The sequence below is a fragment of the Poecile atricapillus genome, chromosome 12 (assembly GCF_030490865.1).
Source record: "Poecile atricapillus isolate bPoeAtr1 chromosome 12, bPoeAtr1.hap1, whole genome shotgun sequence".
NCBI classification, from domain to species: Eukaryota; Metazoa; Chordata; class Aves; order Passeriformes; family Paridae; genus Poecile; species Poecile atricapillus.
This window is the reverse complement of record NC_081260.1, coordinates 8338023-8355103: the sequence shown is the minus strand read 5'-3', so window position 1 is coordinate 8355103 and position 17081 is coordinate 8338023. Positions and strand designations below refer to the sequence as shown.

General features: G+C 40.5%; 2 protein-coding genes across 4 annotated transcripts in view; one reads left to right on the top strand and one right to left on the bottom strand.

The window, feature by feature from the left end:
• Positions 1–17081, bottom strand: part of ACSL4 (acyl-CoA synthetase long chain family member 4) — a 166885-nt gene that overhangs the window by 46676 nt on the left and 103128 nt on the right. The window contains exon 1 of one of the 2 annotated variants that reach the window (XM_058848252.1): positions 5419–5437. The exons of the other annotated variant lie outside the window; for it this stretch is intronic. The gene's annotated coding sequence lies outside the window, so the exon portion shown is untranslated. Of the gene's footprint in view, positions 1–5418; positions 5438–17081 lie in introns of those variants that run through there. 2 annotated transcript variants of the gene reach the window in all.
• The window catches only part of TMEM164 (transmembrane protein 164), a 41345-nt gene continuing 38892 nt past the window's right edge, over positions 14629–17081 (top strand). The window contains exons 1-2 of one of the 2 annotated variants that reach the window (XM_058848258.1): positions 14629–14892; positions 15125–15693. In XM_058848258.1, coding sequence (XP_058704241.1) covers positions 15328–15693 — 366 coding nt within the window. In that variant the 5' untranslated portion in view covers positions 14629–14892; positions 15125–15327. Of the gene's footprint in view, positions 14931–15124; positions 15694–17081 lie in introns of both variants that reach the window. The other variant, XM_058848259.1, reaches the window with a different exon arrangement.

The window sequence follows — 17081 nt, the reverse complement described above, 5'->3', positions numbered from 1 at the left end:
CAGGTACTTCAGGTTGTGCACTTCTGCTGAGTGTAGCTCCTCCCTCTCTTCTCCCTTTATGATCTCGCCAAGCCATGGGACCCAGCTTCATCAACCTTATCTTGGCCCTGAACATGCTGGCCTGTGTGCCACAGCAAGAAGCTCTGTGGGGAACCCCAGTGCCTGCAGGATTTGTCCGCTCATATCCCCAGACTAGCCATCACTGACTGACATCCAGGCTTCAGTGGTGTTGTTGGGGATGAGCAACAAAATACTTTGTTTGCTTTAAAAGGATGATCATCTAATAATTGGAGACAAATTTTGGTTAATTACAATTAAGGAAAAAAGACAACATGTCAGGTTATCATTAGAATAATGAGTCCTAAAATTATACTTACTACAAACAGGGTGAAAAGTCAAATACACCTTGTTCTGTGGAGGCTTTAGAAAGAGCACCATGGGAAACCTTTCCTGCAGCTACAGGGATGCAAATTTTCATAGGATTTATTGATGTGAAAATGCTCTTTTGTTTGGTTCTTCGAAAGATGCCAAAGATTGTGTTTTGAAATCAAAGCAGAAATGGATTTACTTGCTCTTTATAAATAAAGCTGTGGTCAACAGTTTCATTTATAAAGATTAACTGAGGGTGTGTGGTAGTTCTAAAGGCTTTGAATCAGGAAGATAAGACAAGGTAGCTTATGGTCAGGAAGCTGACATTCACTACAAGATTTGTAAAAGGTCTGCAAACTTTTAGGGGATCATTAAACAAAATCAAAATGATCTTTATATAACAAAATGTCACAGTATCCTCAAAACCAAATCTGACTGAAAGGATTTTCATTGTCTCTAATGTTGCAAATCCTTTGTATCTTTCCAGCAAGAAATACTCACCATAGATCTCTGTGGGATGTGATGAGTGTAACAGCACTTCCCAGACAGTGAAGTCACTCTGTACTGATGCTGATTTTCAGCCTGTCCTAGTTTAGGGCAAATTTGGAAGGAAAACTCCAAATGGGGGTTTCCCCAGGGAAATGACCCCTCCCCTCAACTGGTCCGGGAAAGGAAAAAAATTCCTTGGAGAGAAGTGGAAAAAGCTGTTTATTTAACAGAAATTGAATAATATCAAATAATAAAACCTCTCGCTGTTCGATGAGATGGCAAATCTAGGAAGAAAAGTCCTTTTCATGTGGTGTAGCTCGGCTCGCTCAGGTTCTTATCAGTCCCTCTGGCGCTGGAAAGTGCCAAGGCCCAGGCCCCGGTGGGCCACAGGCGTGAGCTCCTGGGGTTTGGCTGGGTGTTCAGTCCAGAGCAGGTTTGAACAGATCCAAGAAAAAGGGGAAAAAAAAACAAAGGTCCAGGGAACTCCTCTGCCTCAGCTAGCTAAAACTAACTAAAAGCCAGAGAGAAGCTCTGTCCCGCTGTCTGTGCTGCAGACACCACAGTCCAGGAGCGAGATGTGTGGGAGTGATGTTTTTCTTTAACACAAACTGCGCGCTTCTTCTTCCCCCTCTCTTGCTCTCAAAGCCAGTCTTAAAGGTGCAGAACTTAATATATAACATAAACCAGATGATTGGGGATACCAGTATCATAGTCAGCCCAGGACACAGCCTTATCACAGAGGTCAAAAGAAGAGAAAGGGATCTTGAGGAGAGGCTGAAGCCAAGGCCTAGGAGGTCTGTTTTTCACCCAGGATTCAGTGCAATCTTGGAAAGAGTAAAGAGCTTCTCACCTCATTCCTCATATCAGCAAATCAGGATGGCATAATCATAACATTTCTAATCTAAGTAATAAATCAATATCTGGAGCCTTGTGGGTTGGTTATTTATATTAGGAGAAGTGACTGATAAAGTCAACTATTTCCTAAATACAATCCTGTTTTGTCTTCACAGAGTGTACAGTTAGAATCAAAACAACAGAAAACAAAACTTGTACACAAACTTGGCCATTTTGGAGCAAACATTCTCCCAGAAAAGATACCTGAGTTTTGTCACAGGCTGGTGAAGTTTTAGTGTGCCCCTTTTTGCACACTGGACCTCCACATCAATTCTGCCCATTGGGAATAATGCACTTTTGTTCACTCCAGACCTTTTTAAACTGACTCTTGTGTTTTAAAAGAAAACAAAACCAACATAGCAGTTGGTTGTATACATTTGACAAAAAGGCTTACTGATATCTCCAAGTAAGTGCATTCCAAGGAGAAATTTCCAGTAGGGGGAACTGAGGGATGGCTGTGATTAAAATGCAGCATTTTAAGAGAAGGGGCTACTACCAAATGTATGAATTATTTTGTTTCTTGATGCTTTTTGTTCAAGCTAGTTCCATTCTTCCTTTAGTCTTATACTGGAAACCAGAATTAAACATTATCTGCAAATCTGTTTATAACAGTTGTCAAAAAATAACAAATTTCTATATGCAAAATATCACTTTATTGCATCTCCAACCATAATACTAGGCCTTTTGGGGGAAGGAGCAGGAGGAACGTAGAGACAAAGTCTAATCACTTTGAGTCATTGTGTAGAAAAATTAACAGTGCTTGCAAGCACTGAACAAATACATTACATAATTAAATCATTGGTGTAAGCCCTATTCCATGTGTGAACTGAAATGTGCCTACTTGCAGACATAACTTTTGTATTTTGCAAAACCATCAGCTTCATTACCTGCTCAGATGTGTGCAGAGGTTAGAGCTACTTTGCTTTCCAGAAGTAATGCCTGACAGTAAAACTCTGTCTGCTTAGGCTTCAAGACACTAGAGCAATGACAGCGCACATTTTCTGGTTTTCTCTTTTCCTTGATTCTTTCCTATAAGTGGCTACCTAGTTATTTACTGGTCTTGGGTCAAATCAGCATGCACAGGCAGTTCCATTGAGAATGGTTGGGTCACATGCTACACAAAGCCACAGAAGAAAGTAGTTTCAGTGTTCTCTTACTGTCCAATTTATCACAAAACTGAAGAGCCCTATCTGAAGCACAGCCTTAATGTATTAGATCACAAATAGGATACATTATGGACCAGAAATTCCTGACTGAAGAATATATATTTTAAGAAAGGAAAGAAGTCTTGACAGAGAAGTTTCTGATGCATACCACAAAAAATCTAGGGCAAGATGTGGAACTCTAAATTTAATTTTGTTGGTGCCAACAGTTACATGTCTTATTGTCAGAACAATCAGTAAATCACCATAGGAAACAAAATACCTACAAGTAGACTTCAGAGGAAACTTTGAACAGCCATTGAAAAAAAGATTGAATAGTTAGCACATAATGAAATATGTTGTATGCTACCTAGAGACATTCACAAGAAAGAAAATTAAATGCTAAATGTTAAACATTAAATGTTTTATTTAATTTTTCACAAGATCCAGTCTAAAGTGCATAACCACACCTAACAGTAGCCACAACAGGCCAGACATACTGCAAAGAGCCCATGAGACTAGGATATATTATAGCTAAAAATATGGCTAAAAATTGTCTTCTTTCAGCATTTCTGTACTCTTCTCACCAGATCTCTTGAGTCTTATAGTTTCCTTTAAAGGAATGATAACATTTTAAATATGGTGCCCTAATTTAGTATGAAACCATTTGGGGACTTTATTAGAGCTAGAACTAGACTTCAGTGAGGACCTTGACCTCAATAGTTTTTCTTTTTAAATATGGGATGGCAGAAGATTTTGACAAGAACAGCAAGGCCAGCTCCTAACTGATACTTTTTTCCACAATTTTATTTTTATTTAGAACCTAGATAGAAAAAAAATTACTTGTTCACCTTAACTTTGTTTCAATTTTCCATTTGAGCTCAATTTTTAAAAAAAATACAATACTCCATTTTAAAACGTAGCAGTAGTCCTAAACATGTATGTTTGTGGGCTGGCTGCTGCTTCAGCTGCATTTCTGAGGAACATGGAAGAACAAACAGTATCCTCTGTGGTGCTCCTGTACCTGTTGGGCTCACAGGAAGCAGTTGTGTGTGCATGTATTCCTCCTTATTTGCACAATGAGAAATAATATTGGCAAGGTTAGAATGACTCAACTTATTGCTTATCTGTTTATTATTATGCTTATTCCTATAAGTCTTGTGGGAAAATACACGACAGTACATTGCATGAAGGACAGATATCATCTTGTGTCCAAACGGTATTTTGGTGCAGAAAGGAATACTTCACTCATTTTAGAGTAACTGGCTTCCTGTGTAACAATTTACCTATTACACAAAGATTAAATATTGTGTTTCTCTGGGTTTTGATATTTCATTTCTTAAAGTGAAAAAAAAGAAAATCAAAACATAGTCCTTAACATTGACAGACTGAGCTCTTTTCTATACATAATATAAAAGCCTCAGAGAAATTCCTAAAAATTACTTGGTGATAGACTGGTGATCTACTTACATGCAAGCCTAATAAAATCTTGTTATTGTGAACTGCATTTTGTGATTTTTCAAATGACATGTACATTTTCCTCTTGGAACATCTGTTTCTATGGTTGTAAATCCCTATAAAAACCAGTACAAATTAATCTTGCTTTCATCAGATACACTTACTTTTTGTATCAGAGATTGCTGTGCCCAGAACCTAAAATTATGGAGTTTCAACACTGAACTCTAGCCCAAGGACAGAAGTTCTGCATATAGTAGGTAGCCTTCAAGTACTACCAGCAGTTCCAGCAAGTTGCCTGACATGCTCCAGGAGTTCTGTTTCAGCCTGTTCCTGAAATGGTAAGGGAGTACTTACAAGACAGTCTTGCAGCTTCCATTCTTTAGTGATTTACAAGACACTGAACCTATAAGAATATCATTTACCCAGCTTGTCAAAAAGTCAGGATTTTGCTGGAATTCAAATTATATTCTTTTAACTCTGTCTTTGCAGCAAGTTTTGAGACAGCTTGTTTTTTCTAACACAACCCCTTTCTTCATTGATGACTGCACTGTTTCCCATCAGCCCAACACAATTACCTCCACAGCACTGTGGAACATTGAAAAAGTAACACAAATTCCAGGAGCAATGTCTTTTAAAATGTAATTTACAGACCTTTTGCTGTAATGGTACAGACCCATTCATCAATTTTGGCTATTACACTGAACAGTGTAACAAAGGTATATGATTACTTGGTCACCTTTTTCAGACCCTTTAGGAGTCACCCATAAAACACTACCCACATACACTTTCACCTCTCCCATCCACTTAGGTCTGTATAAGCTCTTGCTTACATGAGCGAAGATGCAAGAATTACAGGTTTCTATGTACTTAATAGCATTTTTCAGTCAACAAGTCAACATTTCCTTTGCATAGTAACTTCATTGCCAAAATATTTTGGGTCTAAATTGGTCTGTTTCCATTCATAATATTTGTGGCACACAAAGCATTTGTCCATGAAAAAAACAGAAATGTCATATAAAGATGGGAAGTACAGTTCAAAGTACAAAAAAGGCATTTGAATTCTTACCTTAAAAAGTGTTTCCTGTGCGATGAAGGATTTGACTCAGCACTCAGTTCTGTAAAGTAAAAGAATTTGTAATGAAGAGTCCAGGTGAAAGTCAGTCTATAATGCCGTGGTAAGGTTATCAAAACTGCCTCGTAAATGTTTGCCCTTGTAATATTGACTTCCCTTTTGGCAGCAAAACAGAAGAGAATTCTTTTTGCACTATCAGTTTGTCATATCAGTGGCTGCTACATACTTGTACATGTTGTTCCTCAGGTTTACAATTAACATCATGTATGCAAGAAATATTAATGGAATATACTTCATTTACACAATACTTCTAATGACTATGCTTTTGTTTCTGTCAGTAGTTGTATTACAAGTTAATTCTTGGAGTCAGTTATTTAATTTATTCACATGACCACATAGGCAAATTGTTTGCAAAAAGTAATTGTTATTGTAGTAGCTACAGAAGAAGTAAATGCTTGTGAATGAAACCAAGTTCTGAAGTCTGCTGGGGCTGGGGAGGGGAACCCTGGTACTCTGGGTCCAACACTGCCTAAAAGCAGACACCACCACCCCAGCCCCAGGATACCTGTCTCCACAGGCCAGCCTAGGTATCAGTATTACACAGCTGACAAGTATCTTGGTAACAGTTTCTTCTTGTCCAGATGAATAGTATCACTTATAGACCTATTTTCTTACCAGACAATGATACTTAAGAAAGATGAGGCTAGGGAGTTTCAGCTTTAGCCACTGCTACCTAGATAATTTAACTCCTTCATTGGTATACAATGGAAGCATCCTCACATAAAAGATTGCAGCAGCTTGAGAAAATAAGAAGGCAGTGCAAAAATAGGCAGGGTAACAGAAACTACATTATATCAACTGAGCAACTCCATCTCTTACCAAGTTTTAGAATATTATTTTTAGTTAGTTCATCCAACTGTATTATCAGGCCTAACAAGAGATGCCTTGCTTATCTCCTCATTATCAAGGATACAAACAGCAATAGAGCTGTTTTTCCTTTAAATATTATTGATCAGCATTGACAACACCCTTCAGGAGAAAAGTCAGGAGCAGCCCAATAGTCGGCCCAGGACACCAGAGCACAGCAGTGTCAGTACCTTCTCTCCCGTCACGCACAAGTGAGGATCAGTTCTGCCTACAGAGGCTTCTCAGCAAACAGAACATGTGCAAAGTGTGTAGTACAAGACCAGTGTTAGTTCTCAGAATTTAAAGGCTTGCTTAAAGCAAAGCAGTTATATATGTCTTTATAAGACATGCTTTCACACCAGACTTACATATGTTACAGTAAGATCTGAACTCCCCAAATACCAGCTACGTGCTGCGTGAAGTGGTATAAGTTCATTCCTTCTTATAACTTCGCATATTAGAAAGGAATTCTATAATTTGGAAACAAACCACATAATAGAACGTAAGTTCACTCTTTCCCCTTTTTATCTCTGCTGTCTATAAAATTATTTTTTATACTGAGCATTTGACAAAACATGCTGTGGCTGGAGAATTAAAAGCTATATCCCTATTCAATGTTATTCAATGTTAGACTGACATTCACCTCCCTTTCCAGAAATGGCTGCCCACAAGCATATAGACTGAAGTATTGCTGTGCAGAGTAAACAAGAACTCCTGAGTAGCAGAGCTGATGAAGCCTTACAGGTTTTTAATAGGTTCAAAACCCTAGCTCTTTTTCTTCCACGGATTCTCTGTTTATAGGATAATAGATACTGTGCTATCAGTTCTCTACTAATTCTGTTACTATAAAAGATCATTCAACATTATTCACCATTTCCATGCTAAACCAGGTTGCCATGTGACTGCACATGCAAATGCTGTGTGTCTTCAATCTGATGTGAGAGCTCGGTCTCTTCAGGGCCGAGTTCTCTTGGGATACTCCTCCACAGGGAGTTTTGCTTATCTTAGTTCTGTATCAGGAAGAATACTCCAAAGGCTCGTTAGGCTCTTGTTTCTCATGTTTATTTATATATTATCAAAAGACTTGGCAGTCATCCCTGGACTTTCTGCTCAAGTTCAGCCCACCATCAACTGGCTCAAATTGGCTCGAATGGCGCAAAATGGCCCCGAAATATGCAGCTCTTTTACCTTTATACTTATTTTCACCCAATTAACAACAGACACGTAAATTATTTTTCTTAGTGATCCAATGACCTAACACCTGTGTGCTACACTGCGGCATTCTCTATCCAATCACTTACTACTACCCAAAAACCTGTAGAAGAAAAAGATGAAGAAGAAAGAAGGACAAGAGACAATACCCTAAATACTCCATCTTGTCTTCTGTTCTCTAAACTAGTTTTAACTCCAAACTTTAACTTTTTCACCCAGTGACTTAAGAAAACTCTCTGATTTACACACACTCTTAGTTTTTCTATTTAACAGTTAATTTTCTATTTAACAGTTGTTTTCATGGTGTTATATTAAATTTAGTGTTTTCTTGGATGTCAGAGCCAAGTATCAGAGATAAGGGCACGCACTCTGTGCCTCAGACTCCAGCATAACCCAATATCACATTCTTACAAAAAAAGTAAATTTATAAGGTGGGACACCCTTTCTTCATACAGATTTTATTGTAAAGTCTTGATTCTGTCCTAGTTATCCTGTGAAAGCAGCTTTGTCTAATGCCTCCGGTAGGAATTTGAGACAACAAAACCCACCAACTTCTTGTTCAAGTTTACTCACAAAATTAGATTTATAATTTATGCTACCATTTCATCTTTTTCCCTATTTTATATAATAATTTCAAACATGACACACTTTTATACTCCTCTGCAAAGTGCTACAAGAGCACTTGAAGTGCATAGTCCTTGCAGTGCAGGGGAAGCACTATAGATAGAAATGACACCTTAATTTCTAAGCATTTCCTTTTACTTTTGCTACTCATTTAATGCTAAAACTATCAATTTCTGATACTTGTTTCCAATTTTCACTTTTTTTTTTTTACATAGCAAACCCAGCAAATACCACCTCAGTGCAATTTCCATTACTTTACATCCCACATACAAAATTTAGGACCTTTCACAACTGATCCTGCAAATAGACATGATTAACCTGGGGAAGTATCACACAAAACAAAGGAACAAGAACAGGTATTTCCCCAAAAAAAGACTCCATGAGAGCTGCAACAGGTATTTAATGAGCTTCCACTGACTTCAGCAGCACAGGGCTCTGTGATTACTTGGAGGGAATCAACTTAGATGACTGAAATATTGTGATATTAATCTCCATTATGACCCCACTGACTTCTCTGGTGCTACAGTGGGCACAAGGCTGGCTCACATGCTATAAAAAGTGTTGGCATAAGCACAAGGGATTCAGTAAAAATGTTAAGAGCATTAGTGATGAACAGGAGTCTTAAACAGTTTCAAAACAGCAATGGAAGATTTAACTTTAGACTTATTATTTTTCTATGGCATAACTTAATGGCAATTCCTCCTAATACTGGATTTAAAAGTTTAAAATAAACCATAATAAGCCATATTAAATATCTCAGGAGGTCTACTGTAATAATACCAGTTAAGTCTAATAACCACCTAAGTCTGTAGGTCTAAGACATTCCCCTGGGTGTTAGGTGATAGTTCAGCCAAATACTGAAATGTCCCACTCAGACAAATAAACAAATAGTTTTAGCAAGTCGAGTTTAAAATACCTGGCACCCAGGCCATATTTTTATCATTATTTTGCCAACTCAAAATAATGATAAATAAATGCTGTCAAGCTTTATCCCATGATCAACACACTCCCAGAAGGATTCCTTTTCCCTCCCACAATCCAGCTGATGAAATGGAACAAGGATGCATAACATTCAATGACGACATCATGGTTTTTAGGCCTGTCTGAAGACAGGATTGGTACAAATCCATCTGGAGCTAATAAGAGGGCTTTCTAAGAATTATTATTCACAATTATTCATGATATTTAAAGCAGACTGCCCCATTTGCAGAGAAGATATTAAACCCTTCCTCCTCATTTCCCTAAACCACCTTTTAAGATTCAGAGAAGAAAGGAATTACATTTTAGCAATTAAATTTCAGAATCTCCTAGAGAATTTTATACCATTGGTTCTACAAGCTTTAGACTACTACACTCTACTCCTTACAATTTAACCAAAATATTTCATATTATTCAGGCCACTCAATATTCAAAAATACACTGTGGGAACCTCTTGCTTCTGCTAACAGGAAGATGATGGGTATGGAGCAGTACTGAGGCAGAATTATCAAGTTTGACTTACTGCTTATTTTGACATTCTGTTCACTCAACTTGAATCTACACTACAGGTAACATCCCAAGTTGCCAGTGAGTTGTGCCGCTCACATAAGTTTACTCATTTTATTTTCAAATTATCTTCCCTTGAACTGCTCTGCCTTTGTAGTATGGCAGTGACCAATAACTTCTTTGCTAAAAATCACCTGCTTCCAAGAAAGGGAAGGACAGCTGCTTAACAGCAGTAAACACTCCAGTTCCGGAAGACTCTTCCTCCAAGGTTCAAACCAGGCTAAAGACAAGCAGGACTGGGAGTGCCACCTGCTGTACAAATTCGATTTTTGTTCTCATATACAAAAGCAAGCAATTTTATAACAAAAGGTTAATTGCTGAATGATGGTGGAGGTACTACTGACACCAAAGAAGGCTTCCAGCAATAGCACTTTATTGTTCTTTAGTACAACCTTTTATACTCATCTTACATGTATCACACCTGTGTGCCCTCTCAATCCTTTTGTGATTGATCAGCACACTGCAGCACTCCGTATTTCATTGCCTTCAATATTTTTCCTCCCAGGATTTATAGGCTTCTGACCACGGCCAGGGATTGGATGGTCAGGATAACACTTTCTCACTGCACTGGCCATGAGAGATGCCCATCACAGGACGTGTAACAGAAAGAATGTACACATATCTATGTTTACAGTTACTGTCCTGGGAAAGTCTTTAGAAAACCATGTCAGCAAGCTCAGAATCTGAGTTTTCAGGGCGACAGGAACTAGCCAACCAAAAAGAATCTAGTTGGCCCACCAATTATGAGTGCTGGATAAGCTCGTGTTCTGTGTCAAAATAAGCCCCAAACCCTTCTTTTACTTTTGTATAGCAAAAAAGGGTGAGGTGTTGCAGAGTATGGAGAATTATGGTATGTTCCTGAGAGATACCCACCCTTGAACTGGTAACATATTAGTCCCTTCCAAACTTCCCCTTCCCCTTCATTCGATCCTACTGGCTGTAAAATCCCTCCCCCCTTATCTCCTTCCCCCTGGTTTAAAAGACATTTCTATCTCTCTCTTGCTCCGGGTGATTCATGTACAATAAATCCTGGACCATGTCCCACAAGATTGAGCCTCCTTTGTCTACATATCCAAGTTCATGCTGAATATATTATAGGATTCCCCCCACCCCTGTCGTCTTTGTAGGGCGGACAAGACGCCTCTACAGGGGACAAGAATGAAGAGGATCATATAATATTTACAGCAGGACACTGCTTAATCACTCACTGGAAAGCTGAGGTATCCAACATGTCCTTCTAAAATATCACAAGACATAACAATACACTGTGATAACACAATTATAATAGACCTGGCCACATAATATTTCATGATAGAATGAAATGGTACAAATTTAATATAATTTAATTAACCAGAGATTACACCATGTTATAGTTCTCCTTCCCACCTTTTGTGTTGTTTCTGAGACTTCTGTTACTTTAATTTTCCATTATGTTAAATATAGCAGTTTCCTAACTTTGAACACCAAATATAACTGTGGTATTAGTAAAGGCAAATTCCACACCGAAGGTTAGGGAAGACACAGTGTTCTGAATCTCTCGGGTTGAGGTTCATAAGTAGTGACAGTGTTTTATAATCTGAAATTAAGAACTCAGTTGTAGCCAAAAGGGTTTCACTAATTCATTATGGGCGACACATGGATGCCAGTGCGCTCAACAAACTAAGCAGAACAAAAATAGAAAGCACAAATTCTTCTGCCTGCATATCTGTGTAGATTTAGAATGTACCTCCTATGTATACCAGTCACAGATTAAATAAACTCTAACAAACAATTAGGGACTGACAAAAGTGCTGTTAAGGCTCAGCTTTCAAGAGAGAGAGTTTGGATGATTCTTTGTAAAATGCCTTTTATTATACTTAGCAATAATATGGGGCTAGCACTGGACATAAAATAAAGCACATGCCTTAAAATCTGAAAAATGGCTAAACAACACAGGACAAACACACAAGGGAGCGTTCTAAGGCATAAATGCTTGGTTGCTGATGTGTGAAAAGAGCAGTCATCTATTTTTCACTAGCTCTTAAGAAACTTGAAGTTTAAGGAGAACATCTGGATGGAAACTTGAATTTTCTTAAGAACATGTGTTTTATAGCAGATCCATCTTTTCAGACTCAACAAAAATGTATTTCCACAAGCTCCAAACAACTTTAGAGACTGTGTTTACTCATTTAGCATATGAAACAACAGAAATATTCCCATTTTTCAGGTGCTTCCTCCACCTGTATTGCAGACTGACTATACTGTTTGACCTCTTAATTTCAACACAAGTAATCAGTGTGCAGATAAACTGTCAACTATGATTTTCTTTATCTCAGAGAAAAATTTTCTGATTCATGATAGTTCTGTACTTTCCCCTGCTTTTACATCCACTTGTGTTTTGTGTCTATTAATACTGCAGCATTTTATGTAAGGGAAAAATGAAAACTAATAGTGCAAAAGTGACAGAAATGTGAATCAGTGAGAAACTGGTTCATGCAGTTGTCATCTAGCAAATTTCAGCTGGTCCATCAGATTAAAAACATGACCATGTGTTACACTTTTTAAACTTCTATTTTGAATATTTCTTGTTGACATTTACTTATTTTTCAGCATTGTCTAGCATATGTTCTAGCTATTGGGAAACTGCTCAGACTATTCAGCCAAGTCTTCATAGAGGTATGGCGAATGTTGTTTATTTCTATATTTAGCACACTTTTATAGAGTCCAACAGGGTCTGCGGGCTAAGCAAGTTACTATTGGCTAGTAATAAAAAGGTTTATATTTTTTATCTCATACTCAAAGATATTGTTTTTCTTCATTCTCTCTGCTTCAGGAGAGTTTCAAGGACATTAGGTCTTAATATCACCACTTATACCAGAGGCTGGTTTGTGCAGACAGGCTTTTACTAATATATCATGCCCACCTTCTGTTAAAATATTCTCTACATCTAGCTAAATTAGCTGACAGGGAGAGATATGATAAATGCAACAGACTTTCATCTTTCTCAAGAAAATGCCTTGAGGAAAGAAGTAATTACACTACCACAAGCCTTTATTTAAATTCATAAAAATTGCATGTGAACAATTGACTCAATAGAAGGAAGTCAGAATAATGATGGAAGAATCTCTATGAACCTAGATTTGTAGGAAGAACTAAAAAATGTAACAAAACAGAAAAAATAAGAGCAAACAAAACCACCCTGTAGTGAGCGGCTTGCTCTTAAGAGTGCCCATCGAGGCTGGGAGAGCCCTTACCAGCATCTCATACCTGCAATAAGGTAGGATTATTTGATGTCACATCTAAACATGCATTGCATGCTCCTGACTTGGATCTATAATCAGCTACACCTTCACTATAAACAGGGCAGTCAGCAGCAGTGTTAGACTGACAGCAGACTATCACAGTCTATATCCTGTATTCAAAGCAGGTAATCAGCCCTTGCACAGCCGGTAAAGCTTTGCTTATCATTCACCAGAAACATTTCAGGACTTCAAATATAATTTGCTTTGTTGCTCATTTAGATTGTGGGCTTTTATTGTTTTGTTTTTTGTGATACTTCCTATACAAGGGCACAAAGTCTCTAGTACATCTACAGGTGTAACTACATACTGGTGTATACAATCATGTTTCTAAAGTACAACAGCAGAGCTGGATGTTGAGGAAAGGTCTCAATTGATATAAACTCAAAGGATTTGAGCACAGGCTAAAGCTAAGAATGTGCTTAAATGCTCTTTTGAATTAGAATTAAGGTCTTTTACTCCTTCTGCTTTGAAATCCAGCTTGTGATGTTTGTTAGTGATATCTACCATATGCAAGATTTCAAGCCTTGACTTTACTTTCAGACTCACTTGAGACAGAATTTGTGAATGATACATTAGGGAGAGATGTCATTGTCAGAGCAAACACGGCACAAAGCAGATCCTTAAGAAACTTCATCCAAGTTTTTTATTGTGTCCATACCTGGCATCTTTATACTCTTCTGACTCCACAGTGCACTTCATTGATATTGATATCATTGGTATTGATATCTAACTGGTATTTTCAAACTTATTTGTGGAACTAAGCTTTTTTTTAAAATTTTTTTTCTTTTTCTCCCACAATTAATGAGGCTCAACAGAGTTCGGCCAGTGCTGGTGCTATCCTGTGGAGAAGGAAAGCCCTGAAATAATCAGGATGGGGAGAGGGATGTGCTGCGTGCAGGTAATGTGAAATAAAATCTGTAGGAGACAGCTCTCAGGGGATATCCATGGCTCTGATTGCCTTGGAAATATCCACTTAACCTGCTACTTTCTCTGGATCTCAAGGGACCTTTGCCTCTCAGACAGTTACATATTTGCAATACAACCTCTCCACAGTGCCACAAACCAGGAACCAAAGCCGGATTCTCCAGGTTCTCACAGAGCACACGTGGCAGTAAATCGCCTAAGCACAAACACAAGTGCGGTCAGCGGTCCGCGTTCTGTGCAAGGCACTGGGCACACCTCGCTGCAGGCACCTGTGTGCGACACTTGGCACACCTGGCTGGAGGCACCTTGCCATGACCAGACCAGAGCTGAGCTGGAGCCCCGCTCGAGTTTGTCCCTTCCTCGGCCTACCTACCTATATCTGCCGTAACGGCACTTGAAAAACTCGTTTATCTAGTTAAGGTCGCTGCCGATCGGGTCGGCGAACAGGATCGCGCTGACGGGAGTGCAGAGTTGTGCCCAGTCCTTGCTCCCCTCCCGGCCGGTGGCACTGAGGGGGCGAACCGCGGGCAGCTACGATAAGGAGGAGGAAGGAGGAGGAGGAGGAAGGAGGGCAGCCGCGCGAAATCAGCGGCAACAGGCGGGAAGGAGCCGCGGACAGAGAGCGCGCACCCGCCGACGGAGCAGCGGCTGCGGCGGCGAAGAGAGGCTGTGGGGAACGGAGGGAGGCGGGCGCAGCTGCGAAAGAGGGAGGAGCGGGCTGCCGGGTGCAGCCAATTCGGGGGACTCGTCCATTTTTCGGCGTGAGTCAGGCACGTCGGTGGGGTGATGCTGCCGCGGCGGCCAAGGGCCGGGCCAGCCGCGGGGAGCGGCCCGCCCGCTCGGGCCCGGAGGCTCGGCTGTGCCGGTGCTGCCGCTGAGCGTAGCGGTGCTTCCTCTTTCCCGTCCCTCGCCAGGGCCGGCGCCATGGCCGGGGGTGCTGGGCCTGCCGCTCCTTGACACCCGCCCGCCCGCGGAGGTACCAAGCCCGCGCCCGGGGATGCGGGGGATGCGCAGGTGGGGGGCTGCAGAGGGACAGAGGGGCGGGCTGAGGGGGCTGGGTACGGCGCTGGCCGCGGGTAAGAGCAGCCCAGGCGGGGAGGAAAGGGCAAGCAGTGGGTGGCAGAGCCGGGCGGGGAGAGGTGTGATCCTTGCCTGGGGGGTCTCGACCCGGGAGCCGCTCCGCAGCTGTGGCCTCTGTCTCCCCTCAGGCTGCTGCGTGCGGGACTCCTCCGGACAGCGGAAGGGAAGAACTACCCGTGCCCCGGGCAGAGCTGCCACTTCTCCCGGAGCCTGCCAAGGAAGAGCTGCAGCGGGAGCGTCTTGGTGTTTCGTGCTTCGTCTGTCCGGAAATATTTTGGCTTTGATTCCGTCTTGCTCCTCCGTGTTCCTGGAGAAGAGGTACCGTCCCGCTATGCCTCGATACAGCCTCCACAACCTTCTGGACTGGATGTATGGCGGGGTGGACCCCAGCTTTGCCGGCAATGGAGGGCCGGAATGCGCCGCCTTTCTCTCCGGCCAGCAGCGCTTGCTAGAGAGTTTGGTCTTCCTCAGTGTGGGCGCCATGGAGATCCTCGTGTCCCTGTGGAAGCTCAGGCAGCAGCATGTCCGGGAGCTGGAGAATCTGCTGCAGCAGCGCCAGACTAAGCAGGAGAGCCTGGGCAAAAACCTTCTGCTGATGTTGCTCTGTCTCATCTTTGGGCTGGAGATGGGATTCAAATTTGCCACCAGAACTGTCATTTACCTCCTGAATCCCTGTCATGTGGTCACTATGATGCAGGTAAGGCTTATGCAGGGTCACCTGAAAGTTTGCTTTTGTGATGTACTTGCAAAACAGTATTTTTTCCCCCCCATAGTCAGTTTGTGGAGCAAAAGTGCCTAGCAAAAGTAGAAATGCCGAGAATGGTATAAATATTTTAAAACTTTTCTTTTTAATCAGTTGAATTGAAATCTATATAAAAACAAAACCAAGACAGATGAAAAGGTGAAATTGTAGCTATAACTAATGTCTGAATCTCCGGTTGAAAGTGTAAGTAATTAAGGCTTTCTCATCACTTGCTTTCACCTGATCCTTGCTTCAAGAATCGAAGATGCTGTTTTCACTGACAGCAATGCTAAAATTTGCAGCAAATCTAATGAAAACAAGATTAATGCAGAACCAGCTATGTAATTTACGTGCAGCTTTTTCAAGGAAGTGCCTTCTAGGGGTTTGATTGTATTTTGTGAAGGTGTTGGAGAAACAAATTACTCATTGTGCAGATAATGTTGATTTACCTTTCTAATTTTAGAGGCTGAATACAGGTGTTCCCTGCTTCTCATGTGTGGGGTGAACAAACTGATGTGGCCTAATATGCGTTTAATAACTTGTGGCATGTTTGTTGATGTGTATGCAGTTTGAGTAGATTTCGCAATAATGGATACAAAACCAGTTGCTGAACTGGGCTATCTAAAGCTTATAAGCTGCGTTTGTTAATAGTCCTGTGCATGTAGTTAACTATCAGCTTGTTAAGGAGTGTGGGAGATGTCAAAAATTATTTTGCTAATTTTCTACCCTTAACATTAAGTAGCTTAAAAAATTCAAGGTCAAGAATTAATCTAAGAATGTCAAAAAGATTTTCATAAAAGTTGCCATGATAGCAATGTCTGTCTAAAATCAATAGCAGATGAAAATCAGGTCAATGCCATTCTGTGTCTCCCACTGCAGTATGTGAGGTGATCTGGGCTGAATCAGATCTAGCCAGTTGTTGAATTCACACCTGGAGAGCATTTCCTAAAAGGCAAGGAAACATCTTTTCTGGTTGTTCCAGCAGTTTGAGCCAGATGGGTTTTAGTTCAAGGGGAGGGCAGGGAGGGGAACAAGCTGCTACAGCAATATTCAAGACCTTTACAGCAATTAATTTACAGTTCCAGAAATAATTAGTAGGTTATGTAAATTCCTAGGCTGTGATGCAGTGTTTGCTCAGTAATTTACAGCATAGGAGATTTGCTTCCCGTGAAGTGATAAGGATTGTTGTAAAATCAGTCAGTCAGTATAAGGAGTGAAGATATGCAAGGACTATGCAGAAATAATTAAAATAAAATAATACAGCGACATTCTTTCTAGGCAGTACTCAGTGATAACTGGGAAATTTTCCTATTAATTATCTGGAAAAGAGGTGAGGATATATT